Raw genomic sequence first — 13,985 nt, forward strand, 5'->3', positions numbered from 1 at the left:
TGATATTTTGCAAACTTTTCGTTGTAGCTTCACTAAAATGATGTAAAAAAATGTTTTTTGCTTCAACATTTAAAAAAATGGGCTTGACATATTTTGTTGTCCCTCATCCCCTCAACCACGGCCAGAGCCTATAGGCATAAACATTTTTTTCTATCATTGAAAATATTTTTAATTTAAAATTTCATGCCAAATTTCCAAAATTTTCAAATAAATGTCTCACAGAATGCTTTGTTCATTGTCGGAGTTAAAAAATAACAAATAATAAAAAAAAATCTTAAAAACGACAAATTTTCGCTAAGAGCTGATGTGTGTTTTTTAAATCTGGAACATAAAAGTAAACGTACATTGTAAATTATATTATAAATCTATATATATATAAAATTTCGACGGTTTTGTTCGAACGCGTATCAGTTCAATACGGAGCGTCGGATCGAGGTGCTTTTTGTTGCGTTGGGTTCGTATAAGTCCAAGGAAGGTTCTTACGCCAAAAAGTTACAACGTTGGCCACTCTGGAACCGATTCCGGAAAATCTGCAGATTGTATGGGTAAAGTTACGTAAAACCAAATTTAGATCCCAGGAGGCTGAAGAAGCAAAAAAGTTAAAAACGTCAACAAACGAAAAAAAGGCAGAACGAAGTTTGTCGGGTAAGGCTTGTAATTTATATTTAACAAGCCTTACCCGACAAACTTCGTTCTGCCTTTTTTTCGTTTGTTGACGTTTTTTGATTTTTTGCTTACTCAGCCTCCTGTGATCAAAATATGATTTGACGCAACTTTCTCCATACAATTTGTCGATGCTCCGGAATCGGTTCCAGAGTGGCCAAGGTGTCAATTAGTTAGCGTAAGAACCTTCCTTGGGCTTATACGAACCCAACGCAACAAAGAGCACCTCGATCCGACGCTCCGTATTGAACTGATTCGCGTTCGAACAAAACCGTCGAAATTTTATATATATACATAGATTGTACTTTTTTTTAATGAAAGGTTAAATATTGAGAGGTAAATATAGTTGTGCACCCTGAGTTATAGGAAATAAAATATAAATTGGCCTTATATTATTTATTTTTGTTTTTTTTTAATGAAAAAGTTTTTTTTGTTTCGGTGTTTTGTTTGTTTTTAATTTCATCATGTTCATCTATTTTTTTAAATGTAATACTCAAAATTGTTCACAAAATACCGTATTTTTTTTCGAAAATACTCAAACTTTCAAAATTTACAATATGCTTATCAAACGAATCGAAATTTTGTATGTTTTGTTTTTTTAATTAAAATTTTCACAAAATACCGCATTTTTGGAAAATACTAACATTTTTAAAATTCGCAATATGGGTATCAAACGAAGCGAAATTTGATATTAATTTTTAAACTATAAGAGTCTTTTATGCAAAATATTTTCCCAAAATACCGTATTTTTCAAAAATACTCAAATTTTAAAAATTTTGTAAAAATTTTAGTTCTTTGCAAAAAAAAATTCTAATAAAGTGAAAAAGCATACAAAATATCGCGGTGTTTTGTTTGCTCTATTTTTTTATGTTCATCAATTTTGTAAATGTAATACTCAAAATTGTTCACAAAATAAAGTATTTTTTCGAAAATACTCAAACTTTCAAAATTTACAATATGGTTATCAAACGAATCAAAATTGTGTATGTTTTTCACTTTATTAAAAAAAAAATATAATTTTCACAAAATACCGTATTTTTCGTAAATACTTTTTTTTAATTTGCAATTTTATATTAATTTTCAAACTATAAGAGTCTTTTATGCAAAATACTAAAATTTTCACAAATATCGTATTATTCGAATGTACAAAAAATTTCATAATGTTTAAATATGGATATCAAACAAGTGAAATTTTCTATGACAAAAATTTTCACAAAATGCCGTATTTTTCAAAACATACTAAAATTTTCAAAATTTTGTGAAAATTTCAATTTTTAGCAAAGCAAAAAAAACTCTAATGAAGTGAAAAGGCATACAAAATATCGCTTCGTTTGATATCCATATTGCAAATAAAGAAAATGTGAGTAATTTCAAAAATTACGGTATTTTGGGGAAAAAACGGTATCGACGTAACACCTTATAATGTGGCCCTCTTAAACCTTGCCGTTTCGTCAACAGATCCACAGGCGTGTATCGTTCTTTTTGCAATAAGACTCCGCCTCCCGGGTCTCCTAACTGTGAAGGTATGGCACGGGGAGAGGGCATCGAATACCTATATTTACACTTAGAATTTTTGTGTCTGCCTAGGGATTCGAACCGGTGACCTCTGGATTGTGAGTCCAGTGCGCGGTCCGATTGATCCACACAGGCAGACGATGTTTTCCAAAAAACTTCAATTCATTGGAAAAGCAAACAATATTTCACTTTGTTTGATATCAATATTGCAAATTATGAAAATTTGAGTATTTTCAAAAATTACTGTATTTTCTGAAAATTTTAGTTTTGAACAAAAAAAAACTTCAATAAAGTGAAACGCATACAAAATTTCGCTTCGTTTGATACCAATATTGCAAATTATGAAAATTTGAGTATTTTCGAAAAAATACGGTATTTTGTGAACAATTTTGTGTATTTATACTTTGAAACTTACTTCCTTTATTGAGAAAAATGGATTCTTAGTGAAAGCATTGAAAATTAAACATTGACAGATGTGGGTTTTTTATTTTAGATGTCGAAATTATGGCTTGAAATTTGTGTTGTTCTGTGTCTGTTCTATCCAGAAACCAATGAAAAATATCCGAACATTTTGCAATAAGGCCGTTGTCAATATTTTTTAAAGGTTTATGTCGCCAATTCGTCTGAAAAATCAGGGGAAAAAATATTTTTTCAAAAAACTTCAAAATTTCCATGAAATTAGAAGTCTAATCAACTGAAAACTAATTAAAATGCATTTTTCTGCATTGATAATCATATTTAGCATGTTTGGGCTTGTTTAATATGTTTTGAATTTTTATGAAATTCCACAAAAACCACTAAAACAATTCAGATGTCGGTAACTAAAAAATATTGCCTAGAGTTGTTTTGGTTTATGAATGAAACTTGAAACATGTTTTTCCAAGAACTCATAGAAATTATGTAAAATTTGATAGAATGACTTAAATTTAAATTACTTATTTTAATATTAAATGTGGTGAATTACAAATACCGTAAACTGTAAATAAAGTTGAAGTGTGTATCTGTTGAAAACATTGGAATGGAAAATAAAATATCTCTTCAATATTCTTGGACTTAACGAACAACCTCTAAAGGACGATTAAGTCAAAATACAAACATAATTTCAATTAATTTCAGATTACAGATAATGAAGTTCCACGGTTCGTCGCTGTCACCTCGTTGAAGTCTCCCAGTGCAGCTTCTCCTCTAAATGTCAAAAGAGAAGAAAATCTTGTGTGGTTCAATAAGATCAATATTTGGAGATTAATTTAATAACATTTTAGGCTGTTTCAAAGGGTTTTTCGGATTAATAATATAACAAATTTGAAGTTCTGATAAAATAATAAAACAAAAATCAATTTTGATAACTTCCTATTGGATTCACACCCCACATTCCCCCATACAACAATTTTGCTGCAAGGGTTCACGATGCCACAGACACACGCACAGAACTGTTTTGCTCATGCCACGAATACACGCAAAACTCTCGCTAACGAACTTACGGCCACAAAACAACACACTTGTTGACTGTTTTCTCTACTTGCGTGAGGGCGTGCCTGTTCCCGTAGCTGTCATTTTAAGTTCATACAGTCTCGCCGTCGATTAGTGATTCATTTGTTTTTTTTTATGTTATTTAGGGTATTTTTGAACAATTTTGTTGTATAATTGGTAAAACTTGAACAAAATTCGGCTTACGATGGATCCCCTCAAGATGGTGGCCACTTTGGTGCTAGCCATGGCGTTGTTCAACTCTTGTAAGTTCGAACCTTAAGGAATTCAAGGTTCACACCTACTTTAATATCAATAACCTGTTCCAATCGCTGCAGGTTCCGCGTTCGAGTGCTACGTGTGTTCTAACCAGACGGGAAACACGGAAAAGTGCCTGAATACGATTAAGACCTGCCCGGAGGGTGAGGACGCCTGCCTGACGGAGATCCGGTGGGGCAGTCAGCCGTACTTTTCGCTGGGGGCGCTGAAGCAGTTCTACGTGTCGAAGCGGTGCGCCTCGAAGGATGTGTGCGAGAAGACCCGGCGGAAGTACATGCCGTACTGTACGCACATCTGGTACGAGGACTGGAGCTGCGCCGAGTGCTGCCAGGGCGACCGGTGCAACTACTTTGTGATTGTGAGTAGAGGACATGCATTTTTTAGGTGAAACGGGACGCCAGTTCTTGTACAACTTTTGTTCAATTTGAATCAATTTCTGAATTCGACAATATTGAGGAAAAAACTCCTATTTTTTCAAATTAAAATTTATTTTTGGGTCCATTTTGAAAATTTTGGTTTGCAACCCTATTTTGACAGAAAGTAGGTATCTTGTTTGACAGCTGAGCAATTCTCTGGTCATTCGATTTTTTTTTGTTTTTTTTAATCCGGCCTTCGGTATGCCCAAAGAAGCCATTTTGCATCGTTAGTTTGTCCATATGATTTTCCATACAAATTTGACAGCTGTCCATACAAAAATGATTTATGAAAATTCGAAAATCTTTGGAAGGAATATTTTGATCGATTTGGTGTCTTCGGCAAAGTTGTAGGTATGGATAAGGACTACACTGAAAAAATATGTTACACGGTAAATTTTGTTTTGATGATTTTTCATTTCACTTGTTGTCACTAAAACTTGATTTGCAAAAAATAAACACATTTTTTTTATTTTCTGGTATGTTTTAGGGGACATCAAATGCCAACTTTTCAGACATTTCAGAACAGATTTTGATCGAGTTATGAATTTTTGAATCAATACTGATTTTTTTCAAAAAATCGAAATACTGGTCGCAAAAATTTTTCAACTTCATTTTTCGATGTAAAATCAAATTTGCAATCAAAAAGTACTTCAGAGAAATTTTGATAAAATGCACCGTTTTCAAGTTATAGCCATTTTTAGGAAACTTTTTTGAAAATAGTTGCATTTACAGGGTGGCCACTCAAGTCGGGAAATCGGGAAATCGCCAAAATACACGAAAAATCGGGAAATAGTTGGGAATTTGTGGTTTTTTGTTAGGAAGTCGGGAAAAGTCGGCAATCTCAAGCATCCTTGTTTGAAAAATAATGTTTAGCTCTTGAATTATTTTGAATTATTTGGTATACCTTTGAAATTAATTTCACCCAATTCGTCTTCAGCATCTAACTTCAAAATTCGGGTTCCTTTCACTATTTAAATCTATATGAGAATGACAAGGTTATTTAAGATTTTCAGTTTACTTAAAGTTCAAAAAAAAATTCAAATGTTTTTCGATCTTAATGAAAAAAATGAAAAACTTTTTTACGCTTTGAAAATATTTAAAAAGCTATTGTTAGTATATTAATGAATTTACGAAAATGTTGTATTTCTTAAGTTTAACGTCTTTTTTCGTTTTATGCTCTCAAATTCAAAATAAGTAAAAAGTTTAAAAAAGCCTTCATTTGATAAGAAATTTATTAATAAACGTTATACAATGTATTCTAAATAGCATGTAAATGACATATTTTTTAAAAATGACGGAACCAATTGAATTGAAATTTGGATTGGCTTGATTAAATTAATAACAATTTGTTTCAGTTATTACAAATAAGTAAAAACAAAAATAAGTGGTAAAATATGAAGAGTTATCAAACTGGATTTTTCATTGAAACAAAGTTTAAACATTCAAATACTGACACTTCAATAAATCGACAATAATATCAAAATTTACAAAATTTTAAAGGATACTTGGTAAAAATATTTTTTAAACGAATTCATAGATATTTTTAAATTCTTTGAAAGAATAATACATGTAAACAAGTGTAAAATTTAAAATGTTGTTGTCTTTAACTTTTTGTCATTATCTTTTTCATTTCCAGCTGAAACGAAGTTTCAAAAAAAAAAAAAATTATGTTCGGTAATTTTAAAAATAAACATTGAAATAATGGGTATTGTTAAGCTTTCGGCTATTTTCAAAGACTGATTATTTATGTTTTTACCCTGAATCAAAATTATGGTTCCATTTTTGAAGTGAATTTTTTAGGCATTTATTATTATTGAAGTTTTATTTTACTAAACTGTCAATGATTTTTTTTTAGAAATTTGTCCGATGGTTTATATTGACTTTTTATAAAGAGTTTTTGATTTTAAGTCATTCTTCTGATAAGAAATACATATTTGTTGAGGTTCCGGAAAAGTCGGGAATATGAATATGGGATTTGGGTGGTCACCCTGCATTTATTCATATTTTAAAATTGGTGCTCACTCTTGATTTTTTTTAAATTCTGAAAAAATTCCCTTATTTTGCTTTTTTGAACTTTGTTGATACGACTCTTAGTAGCCCTCAGAATTGAATCAAATTGTCAACAAATCGATTTTTGGTCATATTTTGGATTTCCATGTAAAATTATCATTTAAACCCAAAATATGACCAAAAATCGATTTGTTGACAATTTGACTCAATAATGATGGCAGATTCAGATTCAGTGGGTAAAATTACATGGAAAAAACATATATTTGGAAATTTTTCGAAAATCGTTAGGGTGGTCCCATGTGGTTTTCCCTTTAAAATTAGCCTTTTTTCAAATGAAGATATTTCGAGTTTTAAGAAAACCACCCCTGAGATTTTTTTAGCGTTTGTAGTGCTAAGTCTCCTCTTTTAAAAGCAACCTGTTACTTAAAATTTGGCTTGCACCTTTTCAAGATATTTAAGTTTTAAATTTGCATCTTTTTTACCTTAATATGGCTGTAACTTTTGACCCTTAAGTCCAAATTGACATGCCAAATAAGAAAAATGTTCGTTTTTTAGAGTTCTAAAAGTGCTCCGAACATCACTTTTCTCTAAAACTTAACCCTGAATTTCCACGTTCATAAAACTGATTTTTGAAGGTTTGCTCAGATGCTTTCTATAAATTTGGTCGTAGAAGGCGTAGATTACGAGCAAAAAATTTTGGTGTCTTCGACAAAATTGCATGAATTGGCAAGCCAACAACTTTCTAGAAGAAGAAAAAAAATCCCAAAAATATTCCTGAATAGTAAGATTTCTAAAATAACCCTAATCGTGAACCACCCTAATTTTCAACCAAATCAAAAGATGCCCCTTTCCATTTGCAACAACTCTTCTGAAGACACCAAAGCTCCAAAATTTCACCATTTTTCAGAAAATCCATTTTTCACTTAATTTTGCGTTCTGGACCACAGTGCATTGGCTTCAATTTTAAAAAATGAATAACTGTTACTATTTTCACAAAAAGTGATTTTCTCAAATTAATTCTTTGAAAGATTGTAAATTTTTTTCAAGGAAATTCTTCTTTGTGATTTTATTTAAACATTGATTTTATTCAAATTTTAGTGGTTTTTTTTTACAACAACTGCCTTATTTTCCAAAAATCACAATTTCCAACAAATTATCGTGACATCATCCCAGATTATGCCATTATATTTTCATTAACCAAAAGAAAGGTTAATTAAAAAAAGTTTCAATATTGATGTTTATAATGTTCAGTGTTGAAGGCAAAACATTTTGTTTATAAATTGTTGGAGGTTGAAATAATTTATTATTTATGTTTTGTTATAGCTAAGAAAAAAAAATGTATCTATTTTAAAATTAACATATTTTGCACTTCTTTCAGAGTGGAGCTCCCCCTCAAAGCATGTCGATGATTGCGTTCCTGGGAACGATGGTAAGTATTATCCTTGCCAGATATCTCTACAATCTGTAATCTGCGACAAGATCTGAACCAATCAGAATCAAAACACTCCAAAACTCCGTAGATGTTTGCTAAAGTTTAGCAGAGTTCGTCCATAAAGTTAGTTTTTTTTATTATTAAAAAGTATTACAATGAAAGTGCCTTTTAGCGAGAATCTCAAATTTGACCAACCAATTCCGTCCAGTTGGAATGTGTTTTACTTTTAGCAATCGAATATCAGGTAGTTTTTAAGCTCGACTAGCATTCCATATTTCGTACATTTTGCAAATCTTATTTTAGTAGTGAGTTGATAAGCATATTTTGTTTTGTACAAACAAAAACGAATAAATTGTTTATAGTCTAACAAAGTCAAACTAAACAAATCATTGAGGAAAGAAATTCCCATTAGAATCACGCACTTTCCCTTTTGTCCACAGTTCACACTGTGGCGAATGCCACAGTTGACCATGACAGTTGAGATCTAAAAATAAACAAAACGAATCCCGAAGCAACCCATGCATCAAAACACACTTTTCTTTCGCATGATGAATGAAAAGTAAACAAAAAAAGTTATTCTGTTTCCGCCCGGGTTCGAACCGGGGACCTTCTGCGTGTGAAGCAGACGTGATAACCACTACACTACGGAAACTGGGTGATTAAAGCTTTGCTCAAAGCCGCACTGCTGACGACGGCTTGACAAGACTCTGTGTTTTGAGGTTAAGTTTAAAATAACCTACTTGGATTGGCTAGGGTAGTTGACAGATAGGCAAACCAGAACCAGTTGGCAGTTTGTAAACATTTATTGCTCCCCCACTAATTGGAACCTCTTTCCGCGGCCTCCAAGTTCCGGATGACTTTCCGGTACAGCACGCGCTTCACGTTCTTGCTCAGGATGAAATCGGCGTGGGTGAACCGTTCGTCCGGAACCTGGTAGCTGCCGGCCAGATTTGGCAGTTCGCGCTCCAGCCGACGCACGTTCCGATAGTTGACCACGTTGTCGTTGAGCCCGTAGTACGTCCACACGGGCGTCGAGACCCGGGTTAGGTTGTACCGCGGAGCGGTGGCGCTTCCGTACGCGGCCCAGTTCAGCCGGTCGTCCCCGTAGTCAAACTGCCGGAAGATGCCCTCGCGGATGTACTGGGCGTAGTGCAGGAACTGCTTGATGCCGGAACCGGCCGGGAAGTGACCTAGGAAGATGCGGAGCATCTTCTGATGATTGATTTGGAAAGTTTAGAAAATTTAGAAAATTTAGAACACCGGAAGGCCTCACCGTGTCCAGCTGGTCCGGATTCGCTCCGGCCACCTCGTAGATCAACATCCGGCAGAGCAGTTGCTGGGGAGCGGGGCACAGTGCCCGGTAGAATTCGTACTGGTAGCGCCAGTTGGGTAGCAGTTCGTGGGAACCAAAGGCGGTGTAGCCGCCGGCCAGGGATTCGGCCATGTAGGCGAGGAGTCTCATGACGATGCTAAGGGAGCGGTAGGCGTACGCGGCCGGGGATAGCAGCTGCACTTGGATGACCTTTTCGTTGTACTCGGGACGGCTCGAGAGGGCGACCAGGCTGACGATGGTGCCCTGGTGGAGGACAGGGAATCAATTTAAAAACTCAATCAACTTTATTACTTGATATTGATTGAAAATGCATTAACGGTACACATCAACCATAGCTTTTGCACCCAGAATTCTGTTACAGACATTTTAGTATCTTCAAAACTACGGGAACTATCGATTTATTTTTTTATTCATCCCCTAAATTACTGTCTTCGTAGTTATTTACAACAAAGTTTGACTATTTTTACAATCAGATTCTTGCAGGATTGGGTCCGTAAGTTTGACAATTTTGGAATAAGAAGACAACAACTTCCTTGGTTGCTGTGCACCCTTAATGAAACAAAAAATTAAGCTACAAGCTAGAATTTCAACATTTCAGTGAAAAAACCATTGTTAAATGCATTATCCAGCTTTTAAAGCGAAAATGGCGTTCGAATGGTGAACGCCCGAAATGTCAAAATCACGCAGTGGTACCAACATTACAAAAAGGGTGCCATGGCATGACAGCCGCATTTTTTTTCTAATGTTGGTGCTACTGCGCGATTTTGACATTTCGGACGTTCAACATTCGAACGCCATCTTCGCTTAAAAACCTGGATACACTCGTACAGTTGATATGATATCATAAGTCTTCAAAAAATGTAAGATATGACGAAAAAAAAAATGTTGAAAAAAATCTTTTGTACATTGAAAATTCAACAAAATTCCAAAGATTTTTGGATTAATTCAAACATGTTAAAAATGATTATATACGCAGGGGAATGCATTTTAAATTTATTTCATTTGATGGCACTTTAAATTCCTTTAAACATTTGAACTTTAAAAAAAGTATTAAAAAATCAAGGAATTCAAAGGAATTCGAAATTGATGAAATTTAATAAAAATTATAGTTCAAGAAATTTATTAAATTCAAATAATTTAGTAAAATTCGATAAATTTAGATAAATTGGATAATTACTTTAATGAAATTAATAAAACAATTCTCAAAAATTTAAGAAACCCAAGAAATTAAAATTATTATAAACAAGGATTTCAAGTGTACTTTATCGAAAGGCCTAATTTTTGCTTGTAAGCAGTGGCACAGACAACTTAAAAAACTTATAAATTGAAGAAATTCACAAAATCTGGAAATTTAAATAATTTAATAAAATTTAAGAAATTTTAAATTTCTAGGAATTGACGAAATTTGATAAATTTAAATATTTTCACAAAATACAAATAGTTCATAAAACTCAATAAAATTTAATAAATTTAAAAAATTATCTTGAAAAATTTAATAATTAATTAAAAAAATTATTTGAAGTGTACTTTGAAAGTGGTGTTATTTTTGTTTGTAAATTCGGAAAATTATGTTAATTAAATAAAACTTAAGATAATAAAATTGAACATTTAAAAAAAATTCTAGATATCCAAGAAATTCAGGAAATTTCATCAAAAAGTAATTCAAGCGTACTTTATCAAAAGTTATAATTTTTGTTTGCTAGCGGTGACAAAAATGTTTAGAAGCTAATCCTGTTATTTAAAAATAACCTAGTTTCATAAAAAATGTGAGACCATAAGATTTTAAAACTTACTACCAAAAAAATTAAGAAATTAACAATTATACAAAAATGAGGATTTAAATAAAATCCAAGAATTTTAGGAAGCTTCGAAGTAAAATTTGAAAAATGCAAGAATAACATAAAACAATGAAATTCAAATGATTCGATTAAGTTTAAAAAGTTTGAAGAAATCAAGAAATTAAAAAAAATAGAATTAAAAAAACCATAGAAATTTAAAAATTCAAGAAATATTTAAGTTTCTTAATTTTTTAAATTTCTAGAATTTTTCTAGAAAATTTTAACAAAATTAAACATAAATGCAAAATTCAATAACAATAAAAATGCATGCACAATCCAAAAGTAAAATGTAGTTCTCAATACTTGGCAACCAATGAAAAAAGCTTTTTCCTGAAAATTGTCTATTTTTTTTGGCAAATTTATATTTATTTAGATTTTCTTTTCCGTGTCGACAAATTAGAAAAAAAGAGGCTTCTCTGTATTTCAAAACAGTAACTGCGTCCTGCGTGCTTTTGACAGACTAAGCGTTACTAAATCAAGAAATCAAGACAAACCCGTAAACATTCGTAAATGGATGTGTTGAAAATGTGAACCTAGTGACGATGTGGTGCACCCAGGGCAAGGTATTTAGATTAGTAAGGTAAGGCGGGTTTCCAAGCTGTCAAAATTGTTAGTTAGCAAAAAACCCGGATTTTATATGAAGATTTTGAAAAAAGTGAAAATTTGACCATTTTCCGGGCAAATTTCACCGGATCTTTTTCTGTAGGGTTGTTAAGCATGACAAACTGAACCGAAAAACGCGTTTAGTTGAATTTATTTTTTTGAGAAAATATTTTTCTTTTAAAGCGTGTTTCGATTAAGTTTCCGGTGAAATTTGCCCGAAAAATGGTCAAATATTCACTTTTTTGAAAATCTCCATATAAAATCCAGGTTGTGTGCTAACTACCTATTTTGACAGCAAGAAAACCCGCCTTACCTTACTAATCTACATACCTTGGTCTGGTAGGGTACCCACTTTTTGGACCGTTTACCCAAATGCTGGGTTTAAAAAGGGTAAATGTCACATGTGTTGTCAAGTTCTTTTTCTGGAAATTTAATTAAAAATGTTTAGTTTTTCAACAGTTAAGATACTTTTTATGAAGTTAATTGGTTTCTGATAATTTATTTTGAATATCAAACGTGGCGGTTGACTTTAAAGGCTATAAAAAACAATAACAATCGGCGGCCATATTGCTGGATGAGCGATACGGGAAATTTTGACAGCTCATCCCCTCTGGGTGCACCCGTCAACGGTTTTTAGAACAGACCGTTCCCCATCGACACGATTTCTTTACGTGTGGGAACGTAAACTCTCATCGTTTAGTTTGATCTCTCATTTTATCTGATGTTTGCACGTGCTCAAAATCTGTTGCACAAAACTGCCCATAAAATCAAGATAGGAGTGCAACTAGAATGCGCTCGTGGGGGCAGCAGCTGACTCTCAACACCTTTTGTGGGGGATTTTTACTTCCTGTTTCACTTTTCAAGCATTTTCCTTTTATATTCTCACTTTGTATTTTCTTTGCTTTGTTAGTAACTAGTTGAATCACATTTTCTTCTTCTTTTTTGTTTGTTTGAAGGACTCACCTGTGAATATCCAACATAGTGCAACTTTTTCTTTCCACTCTTCTCCAGCACATAATCGATCAACGCGGGCACATCGTAATATCCAATCTCGTGAATGCTAAAGTCCCAAAACTGTTTCGATCGCACCTTAAGCTTTTGATGCCTCCGCGAGTACCGATTTCCACGGGCATTTCCCAACCAAACGTCGTACCCTCGATCGGCCAGCAGGTATCCGAGGGCGTTTCCCGGACCAATTAGGACATAATCCGCGCAGCTACTAAACCACGAGTGCATCATTAGCACTGGATGGTTCTTGGATATTGTTGAGTTTCTTTTTCCCGGAATTCGGTACAGTCCCAGGAGGTAACCGTCCTCGGTTAGAACTTGGTGTTCCTCCATTTTGTAGCCATATTTTTGGATTAGTTGGGGCTGAAAATTTAAAAATTATTAAAACTACATGAAATTTTGAAAAATACCCCAAAATTCACTCACCACTCTCAACTTGGCGTCCCGTTCCTCCACGTGAAACGGGCTGGAGGCCCAAATCGAACTCCTCGCCAAAAGCGCCAAAATCACACAAAGTAACTGGAGAGCAGCTGCTGACAGTTCCATTTCTTACCCCGGTCATAGCACTAATGCTTCTGATGACCGCGCGGTGACGGACCATCCGCTGATTAAACTGATTTAATTGTCGTCGTCGTCGCCCCCCCTTAACGTACTAAGTCTGAACCTGGAGAGCTCCCCCTTCAAAATGTGGAAAATTGATACAATCAGTTTTCCATATCATGCAAGTGTTAACTAGCGAGCTGCGGCAATTACGCGCTGGCAGTGCGTAGCTGGTGTGACTTATGGCCTATCTACAATCACTTTACTTAGAATAGTTAAGTTGCGTAGAACAGATAAATTGCTTAGAAATAGTACGTAACTTACTGTCGTCATGTAGATGCATCTACAATCAACTTAGCAAACTTGCTGGGCTGTTATACGTTGCTATGCAGTTGTTTGTTTACCTTTGATATAGAAACGTCAACTTGCCGTAGGTTTTGAAATTTTCCAAACCATACGTCAAGTCACCAATTGGCTTACTTTATCATTGTGGAAGATCAGATTCCTTTGCATGGATTCAAATTCCTACGCTAAGTACAATTTTCTAAGTAAAGTGATTGTAGATAGGCCATTAGTAGTCACCTGGATAGCGCGGCTACTGTGCCGGGGCAGGGCACAGACAAGTGTATGCCTTTAATTATTTTCTTTTGAAGTCCTGTTTTTCCTCTGTTGCTCATGAGAAATCGAGAAAATAGCGCAGAATTTGTCACCAGAAAACAGTTCTTCTCATTCCTCCTGTTCATCTTCTTGGCGCGTTTTCATCACTTTCTTCTTTTCTTCTTGAGCCTAAAAAATCTTCCGATTTTTCAACTTCACAACATCTCCCGGGCGTTTAACGCCACGGTCACCAGGTCTGATCTAGCCGTTTTCAACCCGGTGTC

At 33.9% G+C, this 13,985-nt stretch overlaps 2 protein-coding genes and 1 non-coding gene across 3 annotated transcripts; 1 reads left to right on the forward strand and 2 right to left on the reverse strand.

Annotated features, from left to right (window-relative positions):
• Positions 1-3,673: 3,673 nt before the first annotated feature.
• Positions 3,674-8,153, forward strand: LOC6044768. The gene is made up of 3 exons (XM_001862193.2): positions 3,674-3,911; positions 3,984-4,282; positions 7,729-8,153. The coding sequence occupies exons 1-3, from the start codon at positions 3,854-3,856 to the stop codon at positions 7,816-7,818; spliced, it is 447 nt and encodes a 148-aa protein (XP_001862228.2). The 5' UTR covers positions 3,674-3,853; the 3' UTR covers positions 7,819-8,153.
• Positions 8,154-8,361: 208 nt separating this feature from the next.
• Trnav-cac lies at positions 8,362-8,434 on the reverse strand. The gene has a single exon. It is a non-coding gene; the product is annotated as a tRNA-Val (tRNA).
• Positions 8,435-8,566: 132 nt separating this feature from the next.
• Positions 8,567-13,171, reverse strand: LOC119765298 (lipase 3-like). Its single transcript, XM_038248885.1, has 4 exons — positions 12,991-13,171; positions 12,520-12,927; positions 9,056-9,358; positions 8,567-8,994 (listed from the first exon to the last, which is right to left on the reverse strand). Exons 1-4 carry the CDS (start codon positions 13,108-13,110, stop codon positions 8,599-8,601), a joined length of 1,227 nt encoding a protein of 408 aa, XP_038104813.1. The 5' UTR covers positions 13,111-13,171; the 3' UTR covers positions 8,567-8,598.
• Positions 13,172-13,985: the final 814 nt, after the last annotated feature.

This window comes from Culex quinquefasciatus, chromosome 1 (assembly GCF_015732765.1).
Source record: "Culex quinquefasciatus strain JHB chromosome 1, VPISU_Cqui_1.0_pri_paternal, whole genome shotgun sequence".
Lineage (NCBI taxonomy): Eukaryota > Metazoa > Arthropoda > Insecta > Diptera > Culicidae > Culex > Culex quinquefasciatus.

Bases quoted from the DNA above. Each gene is read 5' to 3' on its own strand.
- LOC6044768 (XM_001862193.2), top strand. From the start codon at position 3,854: ATGGATCCCCTCAAGATGGTGGCCACTTTGGTGCTAGCCATGGCGTTG. The intron at 3,912-3,983 runs GTAAGTTCGAAC...CAATCGCTGCAG, and splicing joins CATGGCGTTGTTCAACTCTT to GTTCCGCGTTCGAGTGCTAC. The intron at 4,283-7,728 runs GTGAGTAGAGGA...CACTTCTTTCAG, and splicing joins GGTGCAACTACTTTGTGATT to AGTGGAGCTCCCCCTCAAAG.
- LOC119765298 (XM_038248885.1), bottom strand. From the start codon at position 13,110: ATGGAACTGTCAGCAGCTGCTCTCCAGTTACTTTGTGTGATTTTGGCG. The intron at 9,359-12,519 runs GTGAGTCCTTCA...GTCCTCCACCAG, and splicing joins ACTATGTTGGATATTCACAG to GGCACCATCGTCAGCCTGGT. The intron at 8,995-9,055 runs GTGAGGCCTTCC...ATCAATCATCAG, and splicing joins ATCCGGACCAGCTGGACACG to AAGATGCTCCGCATCTTCCT.